This window comes from Tachypleus tridentatus, chromosome 11 (genome assembly GCF_004210375.1).
Source record: "Tachypleus tridentatus isolate NWPU-2018 chromosome 11, ASM421037v1, whole genome shotgun sequence".
NCBI lineage: Eukaryota > Metazoa > Arthropoda > Merostomata > Xiphosura > Limulidae > Tachypleus > Tachypleus tridentatus.
Genome location: NC_134835.1, coordinates 92,533,377 through 92,552,290, shown reverse-complemented (window position 1 = coordinate 92,552,290; position 18,914 = coordinate 92,533,377). Strand labels below are relative to the sequence as shown.

Here is an 18,914-nt window from a genome sequence, read left to right as displayed (position 1 = left end):
TGATGGTTGGACTGCGCAATACTGTTTTGTTCAACAACAGAAGAACGTGATTTGTCTGCTGTGTTATTCGATAGTAGCAGTGGCGAAGGTATCCAATATAAAGCGTCATTATGAGTCGAAGCATAAAGATTTCCACAACGTTGTCGGTGATGAACGAATAGCTCGAATCGAATCTCTGCGGCGGTCGCTGAATCACCAGCAGAACGTTTTCTCAAAGCAGTCAGCAGATTTAGGTGCAGCATGTGAGGTCAGTTACGATATTTCGTTGATGATAGCGAAATCTGGCCGACCGTTCACTGATGGTGATTTTGTCAACCAATGTATGATTACTGCATCGGAAAAGTTGTGTCCGGAAGCAATTCGCAAGCTACAGACGGTGGCTTTGAATCGTATGACAGTTCAATAAAGAATTTCACACCTCTCAGCAGACGTGACAAGGTAGCTTACAAATAAAGCAGCCAACTTTGTCTACTTCTCTTTGGCAGCAGACAAGTCGACCGACATCAATTCAACAGCACAGCTACTAGTTTTTGTTCGTGGTGTGTCGTCAGACAACTGGGTCTGCTCTATTCGAGTGACAACTGATGGAGCACCAGCCACGACCGGAGAAAGTAGCGGGCTGATAGCACTGTTGATGAAGCATCGAGAAAAGCAGAACAGACAGTTGGTGAAGTTACACTGTATTATTCACCAACAGAACCTGTGCAGTAAAGAACTTTGTTTTCAGGCATGATGGCATTAGTGACGAAAACCATCAATTTCATCAAATCACGAGGGCTAAATCACCGTCAGTTTCGAAGTCTTCTTGAAGAAATTGATTCATACTATGGTGACCTTGTGTATCACTGTGAAGTACGCTGGCTGAGTCGAGGGAAGATGCTCAGAATATTCTGGGAGTTGATTGATGAGGTGATAGAATTCCTCAGAAGCAAGAACAAAGACATAGAAGTGATTTCCATGACTGATTCAGCATGGCAAGCTGATTTGACCTTTCTGGTCGACACGACACAACACTTGAATGATCTGAATTTGAAGTTGCAAGGCAAAAATCAGCTTATCTGTCAGCTTGCAAATCACGTCTCGGCTTTCAAGACAAAGTTGCAGTTGTTCCGGCAGCAAGCAGCATCAGGCAACTTCGTGCACTTTCCCACTTTTCAGTCACAGCTACAGAAGAATCAGGACATTGACACACAAGTTTATGTTGGGAAGCTAGATACCTTTATTCAATCCTTCAACTCACGGTTTCATGACTTTGACCAATGCAGATTGTTGATGAAACTTTTTGCTGATCCGTTCAGTGTGTCAGTGGATGACTTGTCAGCAGATTATTAGCTTGAACTTACTGATCTCCAGGCATCTGATGAACTGCGTGCTATTTACCGAGAAAACAGTTTATTGACTTCTACAAAACGTTGCCCAATACATTTGCAAATCTAAAACATTGTCCACACCAGCATGTTTGGTAGCACGTACCGCTGCGAACAAGCTTTCTCGTATATGAAACTGAACAAAAACAACACTCGCAATCAGCTGACTGATGATCATCTGGAAGCAGTCTTGCGTCTTTCAATGTCAAACATCAAGCCGGACATTTCTAAGCTCATAGATGACATGCAGCACCATCCATTGCACTGACAGTTGACGTATCATAACATTTCTTAGAATAATGTGCAAACTCTTTGATGTAATCGTTATTTGTGTGTTCTTAAATGTGATGTCCATCTTGTGTGAAACAACTGTGGGACGATTTCAATCTTTACTTTTTTGTGGCCCCCAACGGTTACGAGAAGTCTGTTTGTGGCCCCTGACTCAAAAAGTTTGTGCATCTCTGTAATAAATATACAGCGCACAGCATCTGTTAAAACAAAGTTAAATAGATGGAGTACAGTACCTGTTGAAATACAAAACTACATAATCAAAGGATAATGTCTTCTTGAAACTTAAAACTAAATACACTGTACACAGTAACTTATGAAATGTAATTCTAAATAAATAGTATGTACTTGCCAGTTGAACCGTAAGATTAAAAGAAAAAAAAGATAAACCGTAGAGCACACAGTGTGCTTATTGTACCATAAAGTTAAAAGATAGAGCATAGTGCCTGTTGTAGCAAAAAAAAAAACTAACTAAAAGACAGGTTATAGTACCTGTTGTACCATAAAACTAAAAGACATATTATAGAGTCTGTTCCACTAGGAGCTTTAATATCAACTTCAAAACAGAACGAGCTACCTACTTAGATTAAAAGTAAAAAAAGAAAAAAATCAACTCTTACCATTAATATACTCGGTGATTAGTATATCTAATTTAGTCGACACAAAGCAAAATTCTCTTTGGGTTGCCATGCACTGGAAAATAAAAACCCCACACAGAGCTAAGTCTACTTATTTGCCATAACATCCTTCTGTCTCTTAGACCCCAGAAAGTTTTTCGGATGAGTCAAAATTTATATAAATCCAAGATTTAGATACGTTTTGTTCGAGCACTAAATGATTGTTGGGAGGCCAGCGTAGTCTGCAAAAAAACATAAAGTTTATGTGCAGTACCAAACACTAGCTTCATTCCAATATTACTTACATTTAACACATAAAACCCATGACATAGTTGACGCTTAAATTCTTATTTGTGGTACAAAACTCGAATTACAGTATTATTATAAGTACAATCAGCCATGAGACTTATCTTTAGGAAGTGTAAATGGAACGTTAATAAGGCAGTGTTTAATAAGTTTTTTCTTTTCTTTTCAACGTAATACATACCAAACAGTATCTCTATCTCTTATTTTGCTCGAAAACTACAAAATTCTTTGTTGTTGGTTCTTCCGAAATACACTGTAGTCTGCCTCTTGTAACTGTTTTTGAAGGTTGTGTTTAAAATAAAAACATTGTAGTCTGCCCATCGTAACTACTGTTGAAGGTTATGCTTAAAATATGAATAATATACTCTGCCTTTTGTAACTACGTTTGAAGGTTGTGTTTAAAATATGAACAATGTAGTTTGCCCATCGTAACTACTGTTGAAGATTGCGTTTAAAATATAAACAATGCAGTTTGCCCATCGTAACTACTGTTGAAGGTTGTGTTTAAAATAAAAACATTGTACTCTGCCACTCGAAACAATGCTAAATATTTAGAAATAGGAACAAAGAAAGGTAACATGAAATATCCTTATAAAATCGTTATTCTACAGTTTGAAGAAGAATCGCGTTTGCTGGACATGCATCCGACAGTTTAGTAGCTGGACTGTCCAGTGAACACGACCTGCCATTCAGATGTACGAAGGATGTTGTTTGCTCAAGGAAGTATATATCATTGATAAATTTTGCTCTTTACTTTCAGACGTTGTATCAATGAGTTTTGCCGTTCACTGTTTGAAGTGCAAATTAATGGAATTCACCGTTTTTCTGTTGTAAGTGGAGTTTATCTACTGTTTAAGTGTAGAAAGTATGATCAATAAAGATTGTTGTAACACTGTTCACTTTCTGCTTACGTATGATTAATAACTTACCTAACCCCTGTTGTTTAACTGTTTGACGTATGATTAATAAAATATACCACCACCCTAATATTTTACTGTTGGACGTCGGATTAATAGAGTTTACTATAACTCTCCTGTTTAACTGTTTGACGAAAGGTTAATTGAGTTTACCGTGCCTCTAATGTTTAAACTGTAAAAAGTGTGAAACGTTTGCCTATCAGTAGTTACAATGGGCAGACTACAATGTTTTTATTTTAAACACAACCTTCACAATAGTTACGATGGGCAGATTACAATGTTTTATTCCTAATACAACCTTCAATAGCAGTTGCTAAAATGTTCATATTTCTGATATTGTAACAGTAAACTTTACGTGCACGAATTAAATAGCTCTCAGATTGGATTACAGTGCTCATGTTTCTATTAGTACAATGGTAGATTCCTTATGTTTTTATTCTCATTTAGTTTTACTTTCGATAATTCAACAACAAAAAATTAATCCACGTAGTCCAGCCACAAGAAATCATTTTTACTTTTTTTATCCATCTTCGAAATACAGTATCAGAATAATCTGGTAGACCTAAACGCTATTTAAGATGATACAAAATGCCCTTAACAACAGTATAGCTATAACCTTTACACTGTATGTTCTTCCTATAAAGCGGTGCGTACCTCAGTTGTAACGTGTGGTAGTAGTACATGTTCAAATACGTACAACATGTTATCGAGAAAACTGCGACAGCCACGCTATGTCGTAACTTCCTCTTGAATTGTTGGTTTTTTTTTCTGCTTCAAACAAAGAATATTGAAAAAATTGTCAATGAAACTTGTTTGTCTCATTATAAAATTACAAAATAAATAGTATGAGGTTTGTGTGTGCTTTTCTTATAGCAAAGCTACATTGGGCTATCAGCTGTGTCCATCGAAGGGAATCGAACCCGTGATTTCAGTGTAATAATTCGAAAACTTACTGTTAGGGGCCAGTCTGAAGTTAAGAAATTCTACGATATGTTGCCCTTTAAAAAAGATCTTGGACTGTTAGAAATAATAAAATTGGTGAGTAAATAATTTCAAACTGTTTTTATGTGCATATTGTTTAAAGTGCTACTACAGTGTTAGAGCAGAAATAACAAAAACTCGATAGAAACCATATAACAACCCTAGTTTTCGACTGTATTTTATGAACCATCATACATCTGATAAACACTGGGTTTTCTTTATAAAGCTTTTATTAGGAAAGTACTTCCTGTGCTGTATGAAGGAACATAGATGCATGAAAATCCAAGAGTTGTATACTCGAATAAAAACAAAAGTTCTTAAGGAACATTCACGTTATTCGCGATGTCTTTGAAAGAAAAACAACAACAAAATACGTTCGAGTGATTTTGCTTCACATTAGCGAATGGGCCTTCTATACACTATTCATCATCGCAAGCAAGCTCTACTGTATAAATAAGTCCTCTGGTAGTCTTGTCAAATTTCAGTATTATCAAGTGCTCCAGATACTTACTTTCACAACATATAAACATATTTTGAATACAATTACAATAAGAAATGTATAAATATATATATAAAGAACTGATTTCTCATTCTAATTCTGCAATAGTCGGGACCATTTTATAGCCGAGAAAATTATTAATAAAAACACTATAAACTAGGCTACTTTAAACTTTTATTGATACTTAATCCAGAGCCCTATTGTTAGGTGAACCTTAAATTTAATGATAATATTCTATCGGTTATTTTTAAATACAATTTGTTTATATCGTTTCCACTAATTAAATGCAATTTAGTTAATTATGTCACCCTAACCAGTTAATTTTATCCTCAAATCTACTAACGCAATAATCATTTCCTAATCGATTAACTCTTAACGTCAACTTCTTGTCTGTTAAAAATCAACTTTCTTTTTGCTTCGTTGTACTCCTTCTATTGTCTCTCAGTTAAACCTACAATAAACTTTTCTGTATTGCTAAGTGCTAGATCCGAACTTCATAAACTTGGTCATACTGAGCCTTACAATACTACTCACACAGTGCCCTTGGTTTATTTGTTTATATTGTGTGTGCGAAGATTTTTTTATTTTTTTTATTTGCTGTCTAAAAGTGTATTCTACCTATACATTAGGCTTCTACTTTACATATTACAATTTCAATCTTACGTTTCTGAAAGAGAATTTTTTAATATAATCATTTAACATGTGTTCTATTTATTGGTTTATCTTTATATTATAATTTTATGAACAGTTAAAAAGTTTGTTTTGTTATTCTAATACGCATTTACCTTTTATAAAAACATAAACACACGAAAAAAGGCTTGGGTTACTTCAACTTACTTTAAAATACAAAATAAAAAACATCTAACCAAACGTGCGCACTTACGACATTTTGTTCCAATCAGCTTCTTCCATAATAACTTTCTAAAAATTGAAGTACAACAATCAGCGTGTTTACAAAATGTGAACTGTTTTGAGTGTATCACGAGTTTCTTGCAAACCACGAAAACCTTTGGCTTCGCGTTTCAAGAGCTTACTTAACCAAATGTAAGATAAGACTATAGGCGTCAGTCAGGCCGCGAACCACTCTAACAGTCATCTGTTTCACTGTTGCGAATAGTAGAACGAGATCCAAAGTCGAGTTCTAACTTCTTACGTCGATGCGAGAGCGGGAGCCATGAAACCACTCCCACTGTGCAACAGATAGTAAGATACCTTGTGTAGTTATATTTATACACTCGCAGTACTGGTATAATGTCAAACAAATATTAGCTTTAAAAACACGAATATTAAGAGTAAACTAAACTAAGAGAAACTGCCCACTAGGGGAAGCTTTACCAGAAGCCACTAGTGAAATAGTTATTACCAAGCGCAGCAGACCGTTACGTGTCACTGAGTTGTGAAATACCATAAGTTTAGCTAATTATCCCAGCACTTTTTGTGGGTAGGAGTTGGCGAGAATAATCACGTGATAATACATCACTTTAGATAAAGTGGAAAGTTATCATAGCAGTGCTTCACTAAAGTTTTAACTCTTTTAATATATACATTTTGATCACGCCCCCCCCCCCAACCATCTTCGATCACTTAGCCATAAGTCAGAAAGCTTGTAAATGCTGAAAAAATTGTTTTTCGATACTCGTAGGTAATGTTAATATATAATATTGTAATACTAAAACAGAGATACGAGTGTTATTGTATGCATTATATAGCAATGTTTAAACAAAGATTTGTCATTATATACATATAATGTTAATGTCGTTATATATATATATATATAATATTTAAGTAAAGCTACAAGTCATTTCAAATGTGATATCATAACGTTTAAACAAAAATACAGATTATTATATATACGGTATAGTAATACTTAAAGATATGCATGTTATGGTAATATACTACTGCTACTGGTAAGAAAACTGAGGTTCATAAACTCTTCTGAGACGCTTTTGGACGATGTGACGTAGGCACATTGAAAGCTAATTAAGTTCTTTGTAAACTGTTATAAAAACGTACCACTACACTAACTGCTGCTATAGGTAATAAAAACAAGGTTGACAAACAGTTCTATGACCTTCCTATTGGAAACATGCATATCTCAGACTTTCTAAGAGTTTATTGGTAGTAACAGACCCAGAGTTCACCGTTTTCAAATGTCGCTGTTGGTAACAATATCACAATTTGTTAAAATTTTGATTCTGATTGTTTGTTTGCTTTGAATTTTCGAGTAAAGCTACGTGAGGGACATTTGCGCTAGCCGTCCCTAATTTAGCAGTGTAAGACTAGAGGTAAGGCAGCTAGTTATCACCACCCAATGCCAACTCTTGGGCTACATTTTTTACCAACGAATAGTGGAATTGATTGTAACATTATAACGCCCCCAATATTGAAAGCATAAGCATGTTTGATATAACGGGGATTCGAACTCACGACCCTCTGCTTATGAGTCAAGCGCCCTAACCACCTGGCCACGCCGAACCCTCAATTATGATTGACAAACCTATGAACGTTTGGATCTTAAATCTATTCATAATATGGGGGAGGAGGGGGGTAAATAATACACCGTTTAGAAAGTATTTCCATTTCTAGTACGCATGTACATGGGCTGTACACCTTCTTGGTATAATAAATATTACCATAAGAAATGGTTCTCTTCTGATGATATTACGGAACATGGAATAGATATTTTAATGGATATAGAATGAAAACATGTCTTTCTTATTTGTTCTTTGAAAACAACAAACTGAAATTATTATAATTTCGACACGAATCGTCATATACTAAACGTACTGGAAAAGATAACAGTAGAAAGGTGACGATAAAACTTAATCTGTTGAAAGAAAGTGAAATGAACAGAGTAATTAAAATTTATTTTCTTAACTTTCTAAACATGAGAGTTACGATACTTACGACGAACACCTGATAAAGTATACTATTCATATATTACGACAAGCGCTTGAATAAATATGCTGTATACGTAATGACGAGCACCTGATAAGGTACTATTTTTGTTACAATGAGCACTTGAAGACACATGTGCTCTTTGTCCGACGATTGCCTGAAAAACTCAATATATTTTAGTTTATGAATGCCTGATGAAGCTGGTTATTTCCATACTAGGCTAGCTATCTTTGCTCTGCCCATCTCGAAGAATCTCACTACGTATGTTAACATTCTAAGTCCGGAAACGTACTGTTAGCTAACCCACCCAAGATCACCAGATGGAGTAAACTGTTTATGTTATGATACGTAGTTTATGAACATTGGGAAAAATATCGAATGTTAGTAAACAAGGATTTAAAATGTTTTAAAATGTGCAATTGTGCTCTTACTAGCTATCGATCTTGGATTCATTAGTTATGTGTTTATTATCATTTCCTAATAGTTCCAATTTGAAGATTCAAACAAATGTTTATATACGTGAGAAACAGAAGTACATGTACATGCATGATTATTTCTTGGGCCTGTATTGCGCCCGAAACCTTCCAAACACCAGGTGAGCCTAAGAGTTTACGCACTAACAATTCCTAGCAAGGTAATATTCTCGATTTCGATTACTCCACTCTTTTCCTCTTATTTCATAATCGTGAGAAGGCACCAGCTTTATTTCCTTCCTGTGGCACTTTAACATTATTTTCAGTATTATATTCGGTCTCGAGATCTCTCATACGCCAGAGGAATATTTTATCACTTGTATTAAAGAGTTGGCCCACTAGCAGTTTCTCGTAAAGATATTTTTAATAATTGATACCACCATATATAAATAGATAAATTGAAAATACTTATTAAGCCATAGAACAGGAGGAATTCTGCAGAAAAATGTCAGTTACTTAAGCACAAATTTGCACAATAGGCTATCTGTGTTCTGCCCACCACGAGTCTCGAAACTCGTTTCTAGCGTTGTAAGTCCGCAGACGTACCGCCGTGCCATTGGAGGGTTTATGATAAAAGCGACAGTACACTGCTATCGATGATAAACAACCTGTTGAACTTGATTCATACTTCTAATCTGTTAGGCCTAATGTGTCTAGACATTCCAGTCATAACATAAACTAGTCTATATCTTTAATTCACCTTAATTTAAAAATAAATCAAATTCTTTACTTTATGTTTGTGAATATATAAGATGAATATCGATTTTTGTACATACTTCACCACTAAAGACCCATTTTCATTCTATGAAAGATCTCAATAAAGCATGAATTGATGCGTGCAGGTTGTCACGCTCGATGTAACTCCGCAGTAACTAAGCACGTGAATATTTCATCTCGGTTCTGGATATAAATAATTCAAGTCGACTACTAAAACGGTTTTATGTTGTACTTATAAACACGCTAGGCAACTCCTCTCGGTTTAGTTTGTTTGGCTTCTTTACTTCAGCCAACTCTGGATGTGGTTACAAACAAATTGAGAAGGTAAAGAACACTGTTTGTTACTATTGCAGATAATATTCTGTTCATTTTTTTACAAATCATAGGAAAATGAAATGGGTCTACGAGAAATGTGTATGTTACTTGAAAAAAAGATTATGATATTTAAATAGTAACATAATGCTACACAGTAAACAATAATTAAAGAATAACTTTAATTTATATTTCAGCCATGATAAGACTAAATCACTATTAAAATAGTGTGCTTAGAACAACTTACTGATTAGGGCGCTTGCTCTCAATTTTTAGGTTCAAATCCTTTTCATGAAACATGTTGGCATTTTCAGCCTTTCGGACGTTATAAGAGAACGATTAATCTCAGTATTCATTGGTAAATAAGTATCCCAAGATTTGGCGGTGGGTGATGATAACTAGATACCTTCCCTCTAATCGTTCACTGCAAAATTATGGACGGCTAGAGTAGATATCCCTCGTGTAGTTTGCGCGAAATTTAAAACAAACGAAATCAATATATCGATACATATAGCATTTTACCTATCTGGAGTTATTTAAAGAAATGCGGCACATAAACCGAGATCATTTCAGCTACATTTTAAGGAAATGAAGATCAAGTTTGACTAGCAAGCAGATAACTCTATTCGATCAATCCTTTCCTGTTCAGCAAATTTACAACTAACATTTCCATCCAACATAAAGCAGCATAATAGGCCATGGGATGTATAGAATGGAATCGCACCAGATGATATAGAGATGGTACGTCGATCATTGATTATTCCTGCCCACCATAAATTTATTTATTACCATTGCCATTTGCATCAAGCTTTTGTATGAAGATGAAGCGAATTCAGTTTCGCACACTTTAAATAAACAAGACCCTGTTACTTAGTTACTATGTGAAGTGAACTTATCTGTGTTGCTCCGCCGGATTTGTTCTCAGTACAATTGTAAACTATTCTGGGAGTTGCTAAGCGTAAAACGTGTCTTATTGCATGTCTCGCATACAGCCTACCATTGTGATGACAGCATCCAACTGAGAGTGGAAACATTCAAATTTTCCTTGAAACATTTTATTTTCTAACCTTTTTATTTTATTTTTTCCGTTAGTTAATACCGAGTTTTCTGTTCTTCGTTATTTGAACACTTACATTTCGCGCGTTTATTTTGACACAACTCTCCACATTATTTTAATTAGTTTTTATTTCGTTTTACCATAATGAACTAACTTCCCGTTTTATCACATTGAACTTACTTCATCTTTTACAACACTGAACTCACTTCACGTATTAAAACTTTATCTTGTCATCAAAATCCCGTTTTGTATATTTTTTCAGCCGTGTAAATAAATGTTTGTTTCGAAAATTTGTCCGAAACTACATAAGGCCTATCTGCACTAAACATCCCTAATTTTGAACTAACAGACTAGAGCGTCCACCGCCAACTCTTAGACGAATCTAATCGAACTTTTATATTAACCACGGATTCCAAATCAAAAACGTGATTTTAAGACAAAGGGACTCGAACCATGAATCCTCGGTATCACACACCAGACAAGACTGAGCTATATTGCACATCTGTAAAGTAGACAATACTGTTTTGACTGGTTTTCTAAACCATGCTAATAAAGATGATTAAAACATAACATACAAGCCTTCCAGTTCAGTTGTCCACTGACCAAATTAAGAAAACAAAAGAACATTAGTTCGAACATTCATAGACCAAGTTCTTCCTTTTTTCACGAAGCGTCACGTTAAGAATTTACTTCACTAGATCAGAGAGTGAATTCATCATATTTACATCGTGCATTTTCTAAAAATACTTCATACCCCTTTATCTATCTCTTTTCTTTTTTCTTTTTTGTTTGTTTCCTTGCGCTACGTTCTCGATTTAAAAGTCACAAAATAATTCACTTCTTTAAAAGTCAAAAACTGTTAAAATAAACAACCTGACTTCTGATTTAAATATCGTTTACTAGCTTAAAATAAATCGATGACGTTTAGAGTGTGCGTTTTCTTACAGCAAAGCCACATTGGGCTATTTAGTGAGTCCACCGAGAGAAATCGAACCCCTAAGTTTACCGTTATAAATTCGTGGACTTACACGTTTAAAGAGAACGAAGTATAAATAGACATTTAACAATAACACACCGTGCAAATTGGTATTCGTCAGAATATTTGTGCAAAGCTTGTTTGTTTGTTTTGAATTTCTCACAAAGCTACACAAGGGATATCTGCGCTAGCCGTTCCTGATTTAGAAGTGTAAGACTAGAGACGTGTTATGTTATGTTCATCACCTACTTTTTTACCAACGAATAGTGGGGTTGACCGTAACATTATAACGCCCCCCACAGCTAAAAGGGGCGACCATCGGATTACGAGTCGAGTCCCTTAACCACCTGGCCATACCGGGCCGCTTGCAAAGTTATGAAAAGAGTTAACTGTGCAAAATTATTGCCGAGTGTGAGGGGATAGACTGGATAAAATGCAACTATTAAACAGCCAATGATAGGTAGTGAGATTTGATCAATACTATCATAGTATTTCCACAGCGATTCGAGTTTTTGCGGTAATGAGCCACGAGCCTTTAGACTCATAATTCTGCTAACCATTTATCCGAAATCCAGTACACAAAACTAGGATTTCATATTTTGTTTTTACTACCAGCTTAAATCTCAAACATGTTGCTGTATTTCATTAACATGCAACAAGTAGTGTAAAGTAGTCCTTTATTACATTTTGCAAGTCCTTTAAAATGTATTTCAAATAAAAAATGTTCAGATTTCAAGCATCGTACTTTTGTCAGTATCGTCTTTTCTCTTTCATTTATCATTGTTTCAGATGACGAAAGGACTACTTTAATCGTTTTCCAAAAGTCTCTTTCTTCATTAGGTGTTATAGTTATTTATATATATTATCCTCGTTTCATATTATTAATAATTCACTTTTTTTTTCAGTATTAATTGTTATAATATAAATCCAGCCTTGGGATACTTGTTGTGTTCTCTGAAACCAAGGACACATCAGTGTACATTTATTCCAAGTTTCTACTTACGTATTGAACTCCAAGCGAAAACACATTAGTGTCAGAAATGTTGCTGTAAAGCAGTGTTAACCACAACACTTCGTAGTTGCTAGGAGACCATCAAGCTAGAAAGGTAGAAGCTTCCATTGTGCGCTGTGTGGATTATGTTAATCATTTGTTGATCACTGAGACAGAATAAATGTAAGGGAGCTTGTTTTACATACGTATTCTAACTTGTCAACTGAAGTTCGATATTTTTAGTTTTACTACTCCCAAGTATGAGTAAATCGTAAGGCTTTGATATGCTTGTCCAGGTATGTATATCTACCCCACCAAAGAATGAGTATAAGGTAAATCAGAACAGCTAATTAAGGTTAATATTTGGTGGTTTAATTCCTTTTTGTTTGTATTTGTAAATAAAACAAATAATGATTATAGCGAATTTAACTGCTTAACTGCTTTCAGTAACGTAATTCCGTTATGGAACATTTCTGGTTCAAGATGTTCTTTAGCAGAGACTGTTAGAGACTTGTACTATCGTGGTATACTGTTTGGTAAGATGTCGTTTCAGCAAGACGATTTTGAGCGTGGTATTAACAATGTATGTTTACTGAAGTATAAAAGAAACCCAACCCAGTAGGGGTGTGTGTGTGTATAATATTTTAATGGAAAATAGGTTTTTCAAGCTGTGGTTGTCAAGTTTAATTGACGAGTCGTTATTAGCGCGAACTCGCTCACTTCATCAAAATTAATCTAGTTTGTTCTGGTTATCTCTCAGTTGCGGTGAGCAGACTGTTGCCCAGGGATACCACATAACATAGATATCGAATGGTACTATTGACGTGGTAAACATAGAACACGTGTGTTATTTTATAAGTACAAAGCTATACAATTGATTACCTGTACTCTGTCCACCACTGTGACACGAGTTACGGATTTTGGTGTTACAAATCCGCAAATAAGCCACTAGGGGACAGTAGAAGTGTGAGTCTCAATGTGTCAATACACAGGATTTACGAAAACGTTTTTCATAATCACAAGACGTAATAATAAAACATTACGTTTCTAACTTCGTGAACCCTACAGAGAAAAAGTTTCTTTTAGGAACCTTTTGCTGTGAGATTTATGGCACTAATAAAAGAAGTATATACGATCGATGGAAACTTAGTTAAGGATAAAAAAATATATATATATATTTGGCAAAAAATAATAGCAAAAACATCAGTGGAAATAAGCAAATAATCAAAAAATCATACGGAGCTAGGCTTTGAAATACATCTTAAAGATAAAGCTATACAATGGAGTAAATGTGCTATCTATGCCATATCAATCGCGAGATCGAACCCAAAAGCTTAGCATTACAAGACTCAGAGTTTATCAAGGTGGTGGATTTTAAAGGAATGTTCTAATAGGCTTCAAATATTTGTGTATTTTCTTTGAACTTAATTTCTGAAGCACAAAATATACAATTTTCAAATGAAATTACCTTACATTCTGTGTGCACAGCTGTAAGGCTACATACTTGTAACGGGTTTCTATACTCGTAGTGAGCACGACACAAATAGTCCATAGTGTAGCTTTGTGCTTCATGTGTTGGAATCGGGAATTAAATCATTAAATTTTTCACAGTAAAAACTATTTATCTAGCCAACATCTCAGCTTAATTATAAATTTCAAATTGAAAGATGAAATTATAAAATAATTCTTTAAACATTAGTAAAAGATACGTTTAATCGACCAATTAGTGTGTTAAAGAATTATGCATTAATAGCATTTAACAAACAAAAAGAAAAGGGAAATACGCATTGATCTCCACTTTCTTATTTGTCGCTTCATTTCATTTTTGAAACTATCTTTCAGTTGATACTATACAACTGTTTGTTTGTTTTACTTTTTTTTGACGTTGCGCCCTAACTTCGAAATAGTTCACAAGATGGAATATAGCTAGTGAACAGTACCCTTTATCATTTCTTGGGGTACTCACTTGACTAAATAGTGAAATTCCACCGTCACTAGCGTACTCGTGACCCCAAACTGAGGGTGAGAGCTTCGCGTTTTTTCTTTATAAAGAACGAAACTCGAACCATAATCTCTAGAATTCACAGTTCAGAAACGTTAACCGCTAAGCCAAGTCTGGTTGTAGTTAGCAAATGAGACAAACAGCTATAGACCAATAGTATAAAGTCACATCATTATATCATATATGAGATAAATGAAAAACCAAATCATTGAATTTCACAATTATTTTATTACTAACATAGGTATATTATGTGCCATCAATTTTTACATGAAGTAGTTTTTCTATTAACATGGGTATAGAGCCTTAAAATTAATAAGAAATTAAAAATTATATATATTTTTCTAAACATAACAGATATATAATTTAAAACAATCAACAGACATAATTAAAATCATGTTGATTATATATATGTTTATGTATGTGTCTGTTACATATATTTATATAAAGTGACACCAGATAGAGTAGTGACGGATGGATGACTTTCTGGTATGTTCTCACTGTGTTTGACACATACTTTACGTACGTACATACAACTGTAACCCTCTATGTGTCGCTGACTGCTTACACACTGAATTATGATACATTAGTCATATAATTCGGATGTGGGAATGAAGGTCACCAACGTACGAGCCCTGTAACTTAGCTTAACCAATTTCCTTTTCTTGACAGTTTCGGTTTTGTAAGATAGAGGCGTGCTTGGAAATTTTACAGAAATCGTGATTAAAAACTCAGTTTTTCTTGATAACAATTCTGTGTACAACCATAAAAAATAAAGAAAACGAAAACAACTGTGAGTAAAGTAGAATACAACTTTAAACGGGGTTGGGGACATTTTGCAGATAACAAAAGAGTTAAAATCAATTTTAATGGGGATAATTTTGCGTGCTTGTTTCCTGTATTTGTAGTCGCAGCAGAGCAGCTCATAGGACAACTCCGAGGTTTTTTATTGATTGTTTTTATTTCAAGTACAAACCTTTAGCTCATAGCTCCGTTATTTTTTACCGATTTGAGATCTAACTACAATTTTGAACTGATGTATTTGACCATGCCAGAGGTCTTATAGATTAATTTACTCTAATCCTGCCTAAATGAATTTCAGTTTGAGAGATCCTGATGGGCAATAAACTTAAATGGGGTATAAGATTAATTTACTCTAAGTTTGCTTAAAATAATTTCAAGTGCCGCAGATATTGAGGGTTTTTTTCTTGTTTATAAATCATGTTATAGCAAAATTTCCAAAACAAGACACGTGACTCTATTTGCTTTACTTAACATTTAATGTTGTTTTTAAAAATTCTCGTCTGTGAAAAATTAGATCGTCTTCAGTTTGAGACCGCCTTAACTTCGAAGATAATACAGAAATAATGATAATAAACTTCACGGGATGTTATCATATTTGTCTATTTGCATCCTGGAAAAAGGGCAACAAGGGCCATCAGCTAGTTTTTTTTTATATGTAAGATAAAAACGTAAATTTAAACTAGAAGTCTCCTTCTTTAGTCTCCTCTCAATTCTGAACCTAAGTCCTATCCATCCTGATCCTACAAAATAATGTAACGAGGGTGTATTTCTGTTTTTACTTCAATGCACCAATTAGTAATTATTTTCAATTTGTATTCCTCTGTTTTCATTTAAACTTACAAAATATTTTTCCTCATCACCTTTTAAAATGTTTAAAAAGAAACAAGTCTGTATCAAAAGAAACCAGAATCAACATCGATTTTTAGTAATATTCTATTGTACGTCTTATATTAGCTATTAAGTGACCCTCGCGCACGAAAACATGCCGCTGAGACAGAGGGTCGATTGTAACGATTATTGGACTATAGGCATATGCTAGGAAACTGTTGATTTAAAACAGCAGCACAGACTACAAACTTTAGGTATCCGTACTATTCCTAACATTAAAAAAAGTGATATGAAACACTGAAGAGTGTAAATGCCATTAGGAAGGTCAGCTGACTCTGAATTCAAGCTTAAAAGAAGCCAAATTTTAAACACTTATTATTGTGGTTTTTTTGTTCTTTTTACATTTGTTACGTTTCGCGACTGTTTTTATGTTTCTTTCAATCAGACCAAAATGTAACACACACTTTCATCTTAAAGCTGTAAATTATATAGACAGATTAATTATTCAGATTATGTTTCACTATTCCTTTGGACTAATGATTGTCTTGTTTTGTTGCCATGTGTCATCATCTTTTATTATAACCAGTGCCTTAGAAGATAGAAGAGACCATAGTTTCTTTAGGCCTCTGAGTGGACCTGGACGTCTGTGAGTAAAGGGTCTGTGAGTAAGGAGTAAACGTCTGTGAGATAAGCTGCATTTGGACGAAAATTCTATTACATTTCATGATCAAATTAATTAAAATTTTAAAATTATTTAACATTTTATAAGTTGATAGAAGATTTTTTGTTCAATACTCTTGTCAATTTGACTCATACTGTATCAATTTTTTAATATGCAGAAAGCTCAATGGAATGTTAAATTAGATTAAATGACGAGATATCAATCATTTATTTGATCCTAAACCTAACGGAGCAAGTTTTGGACACATGATGAAGAAATTAAGATAAGAAAGAAAGAAAATATTTGTGTTCATGTTGAAATACTACAACCACCAGTATCAAAACCTTTTTATTCCTTTAAACTGGGTATTACTTGCAAACTATAAACGGTATTAACAATCACGTCTTCCAGAACGAGTTGATATTTCGTCACGTGCTTGTGTTTGAAATAAATATTTCTGTGATTTTAAAGCAAAACTAAACACAAAAATTATAATTACATAAATGTTTGCCACAAACTGTTTTGTTGTTCTCAAGTTTTATGTTATTTGAAAGGGTTCAGAGGAGGGTTACTAAAATGGTACCTAGGATGGAAGGGTCGTCATATGAGGAGAGATTAAAATCCTTACAATTGTTTCCTCTTGATAAAAGAAGAGTTAGAGGGGATCTGATTGGAGTGTTTAAGATTGGAAGAAGAAATTATAATGTTGATGCATCAACATTTTTCATACTTAACAGCGAGAATTATAGAACTAGGAGGCAGAAATATAGATTTAGGCAAGGTACGAGACATCTTCAGTTAAGACTTTTTTTTTCAAATAGAGTGGTTGGCCTATGGAATGGGTTGTCTTTGAATGTTGTCGAGGCAGTAAATTTGAATGAGTTTAAATGAAAGCTTGATAGACATATGGGTGATAAGAACTAGCTTTAAAGTTTTTGTAATACTTTTAGTTTGACTTATAGGATGGGACAGCCCCAACAAAGCAACAGGTCCCTTGTTGGCCTTAAACATTATGTTATATTATTTCATGTTTTCATCTTTCCGTTTCTGTTCTAGTGCTTATCTTCTTTTTTTCAGTTGACTAGTTTTGGCATGAGATGCTGGTCCAAATTATCAACTATATTCTTTTATCCTTACATAGGTGAGGGTCAGAACTCTAGGAGAGGATATCAGGGTAGACTGGAATCATCAACTTCAGCTTGTATGCTTGGTTGACAGCCTAAACAATCATCCTATAGCATACGAGTGTTGTTTAATTTTCGAAATGATTAACTTGATGATATAAAATAAAGATCTATTCTATCAGCACAGAATACAGTAAGTTATTATGACGATTTTACTTCACACAAACAAAATAAACGTTTCTTCTACTAAACAATAAACAAGTTTATCAAAATATTGCAATACGAGTTATCGCACTAAAGTATAAACTTTGTAAGGCTAAACTTTTATTAAGTAGTTTCAAAACTTCAGGTTACATAATCTATTAAAAGCTTTGTTGTGACCTCACTTACGAATTTAATATTATTTTATTACAATTTAAAAGTTTTTCAGCAAAAAGAAACTGTTTTCTAGAAGCGATACCTCTCCTAAAAATAGTTTTCCTTGTCTGTAAAAGTTGTAACTTGTAATAAAATTGTCTTAAAAGCTACTTAACTTAATGCACATTCGAAAATAACAGAGAACACTATTCTGTATCATAGATGTATTCTAGAAAATGTACCCAGTTTTATCTATAATTTCAAAAAAAAATGGTCATAAGAAACAATAACGAATTCACATCTAATGAGGCCTTTTTATTTTCCCTACAGCTTGTTAGGTCGATCTGCTTTATAATGGACGATAGGTAGAATAAATTGTGAAGTAATGCGGAATTTAATTATATCGGCTTTGAGCAAAAAACATAATAAGGTTGGAGACAATAGATTCAGTCTTTATCTAAATCAAGGACAAAAAACATAGCGTGTGTACTTCCTTTCTGGACACTCGACACTCTTGCACTTGATTTGTGAATTGATCACCTGGCTTTCCTCCTTCAAAATATTTTCCTGTCAACCAGCTTGCTTACGAACCTGTATATGACTATTTAAATCTAATGTGTGTTTTTTTACCCAATGGTGAGACTTAACCAATGCGACTAGGGCAGGGGTTCCCAACCTTTTGGCACTCGCGACCCCTTACCTAAAAGTTTGAAATCCATGTGACCCCCTACATAGGGCTTAC

General features: G+C 34.3%; 1 protein-coding gene and 1 long non-coding RNA gene across 10 annotated transcripts in view; one reads left to right on the top strand and one right to left on the bottom strand.

The window, feature by feature from the left end:
* LOC143232767 (transmembrane protein 220-like) overlaps positions 1–6,383 on the bottom strand; it is a 33,721-nt gene extending 27,338 nt beyond the window's left edge. For 2 of the 8 annotated variants that reach the window (XM_076468592.1, XM_076468597.1), the window contains exon 1: positions 5,859–6,381. In XM_076468592.1, coding sequence (XP_076324707.1) covers positions 5,859–5,887 — 29 coding nt within the window. In that variant the 5' untranslated portion in view covers positions 5,888–6,381. Of the gene's footprint in view, positions 1–5,858 lie in introns of all 8 variants that reach the window. The other 6 variants (XM_076468591.1, XM_076468593.1, XM_076468596.1 and 3 more) reach the window with 5 other exon arrangements.
* On the top strand, positions 6,038–18,004 carry LOC143232769 (uncharacterized). 2 transcript variants are annotated; one of them, XR_013017725.1, is made up of 3 exons: positions 6,038–6,178; positions 16,617–16,676; positions 17,833–18,004. It is a non-coding gene; the product is annotated as an uncharacterized LOC143232769 (long non-coding RNA). The 2 variants fall into 2 exon arrangements; XR_013017724.1 differs by lacking the exon at positions 6,038–6,178 and adding an exon at positions 12,521–12,695.
* Positions 18,005–18,914: the final 910 nt, after the last annotated feature.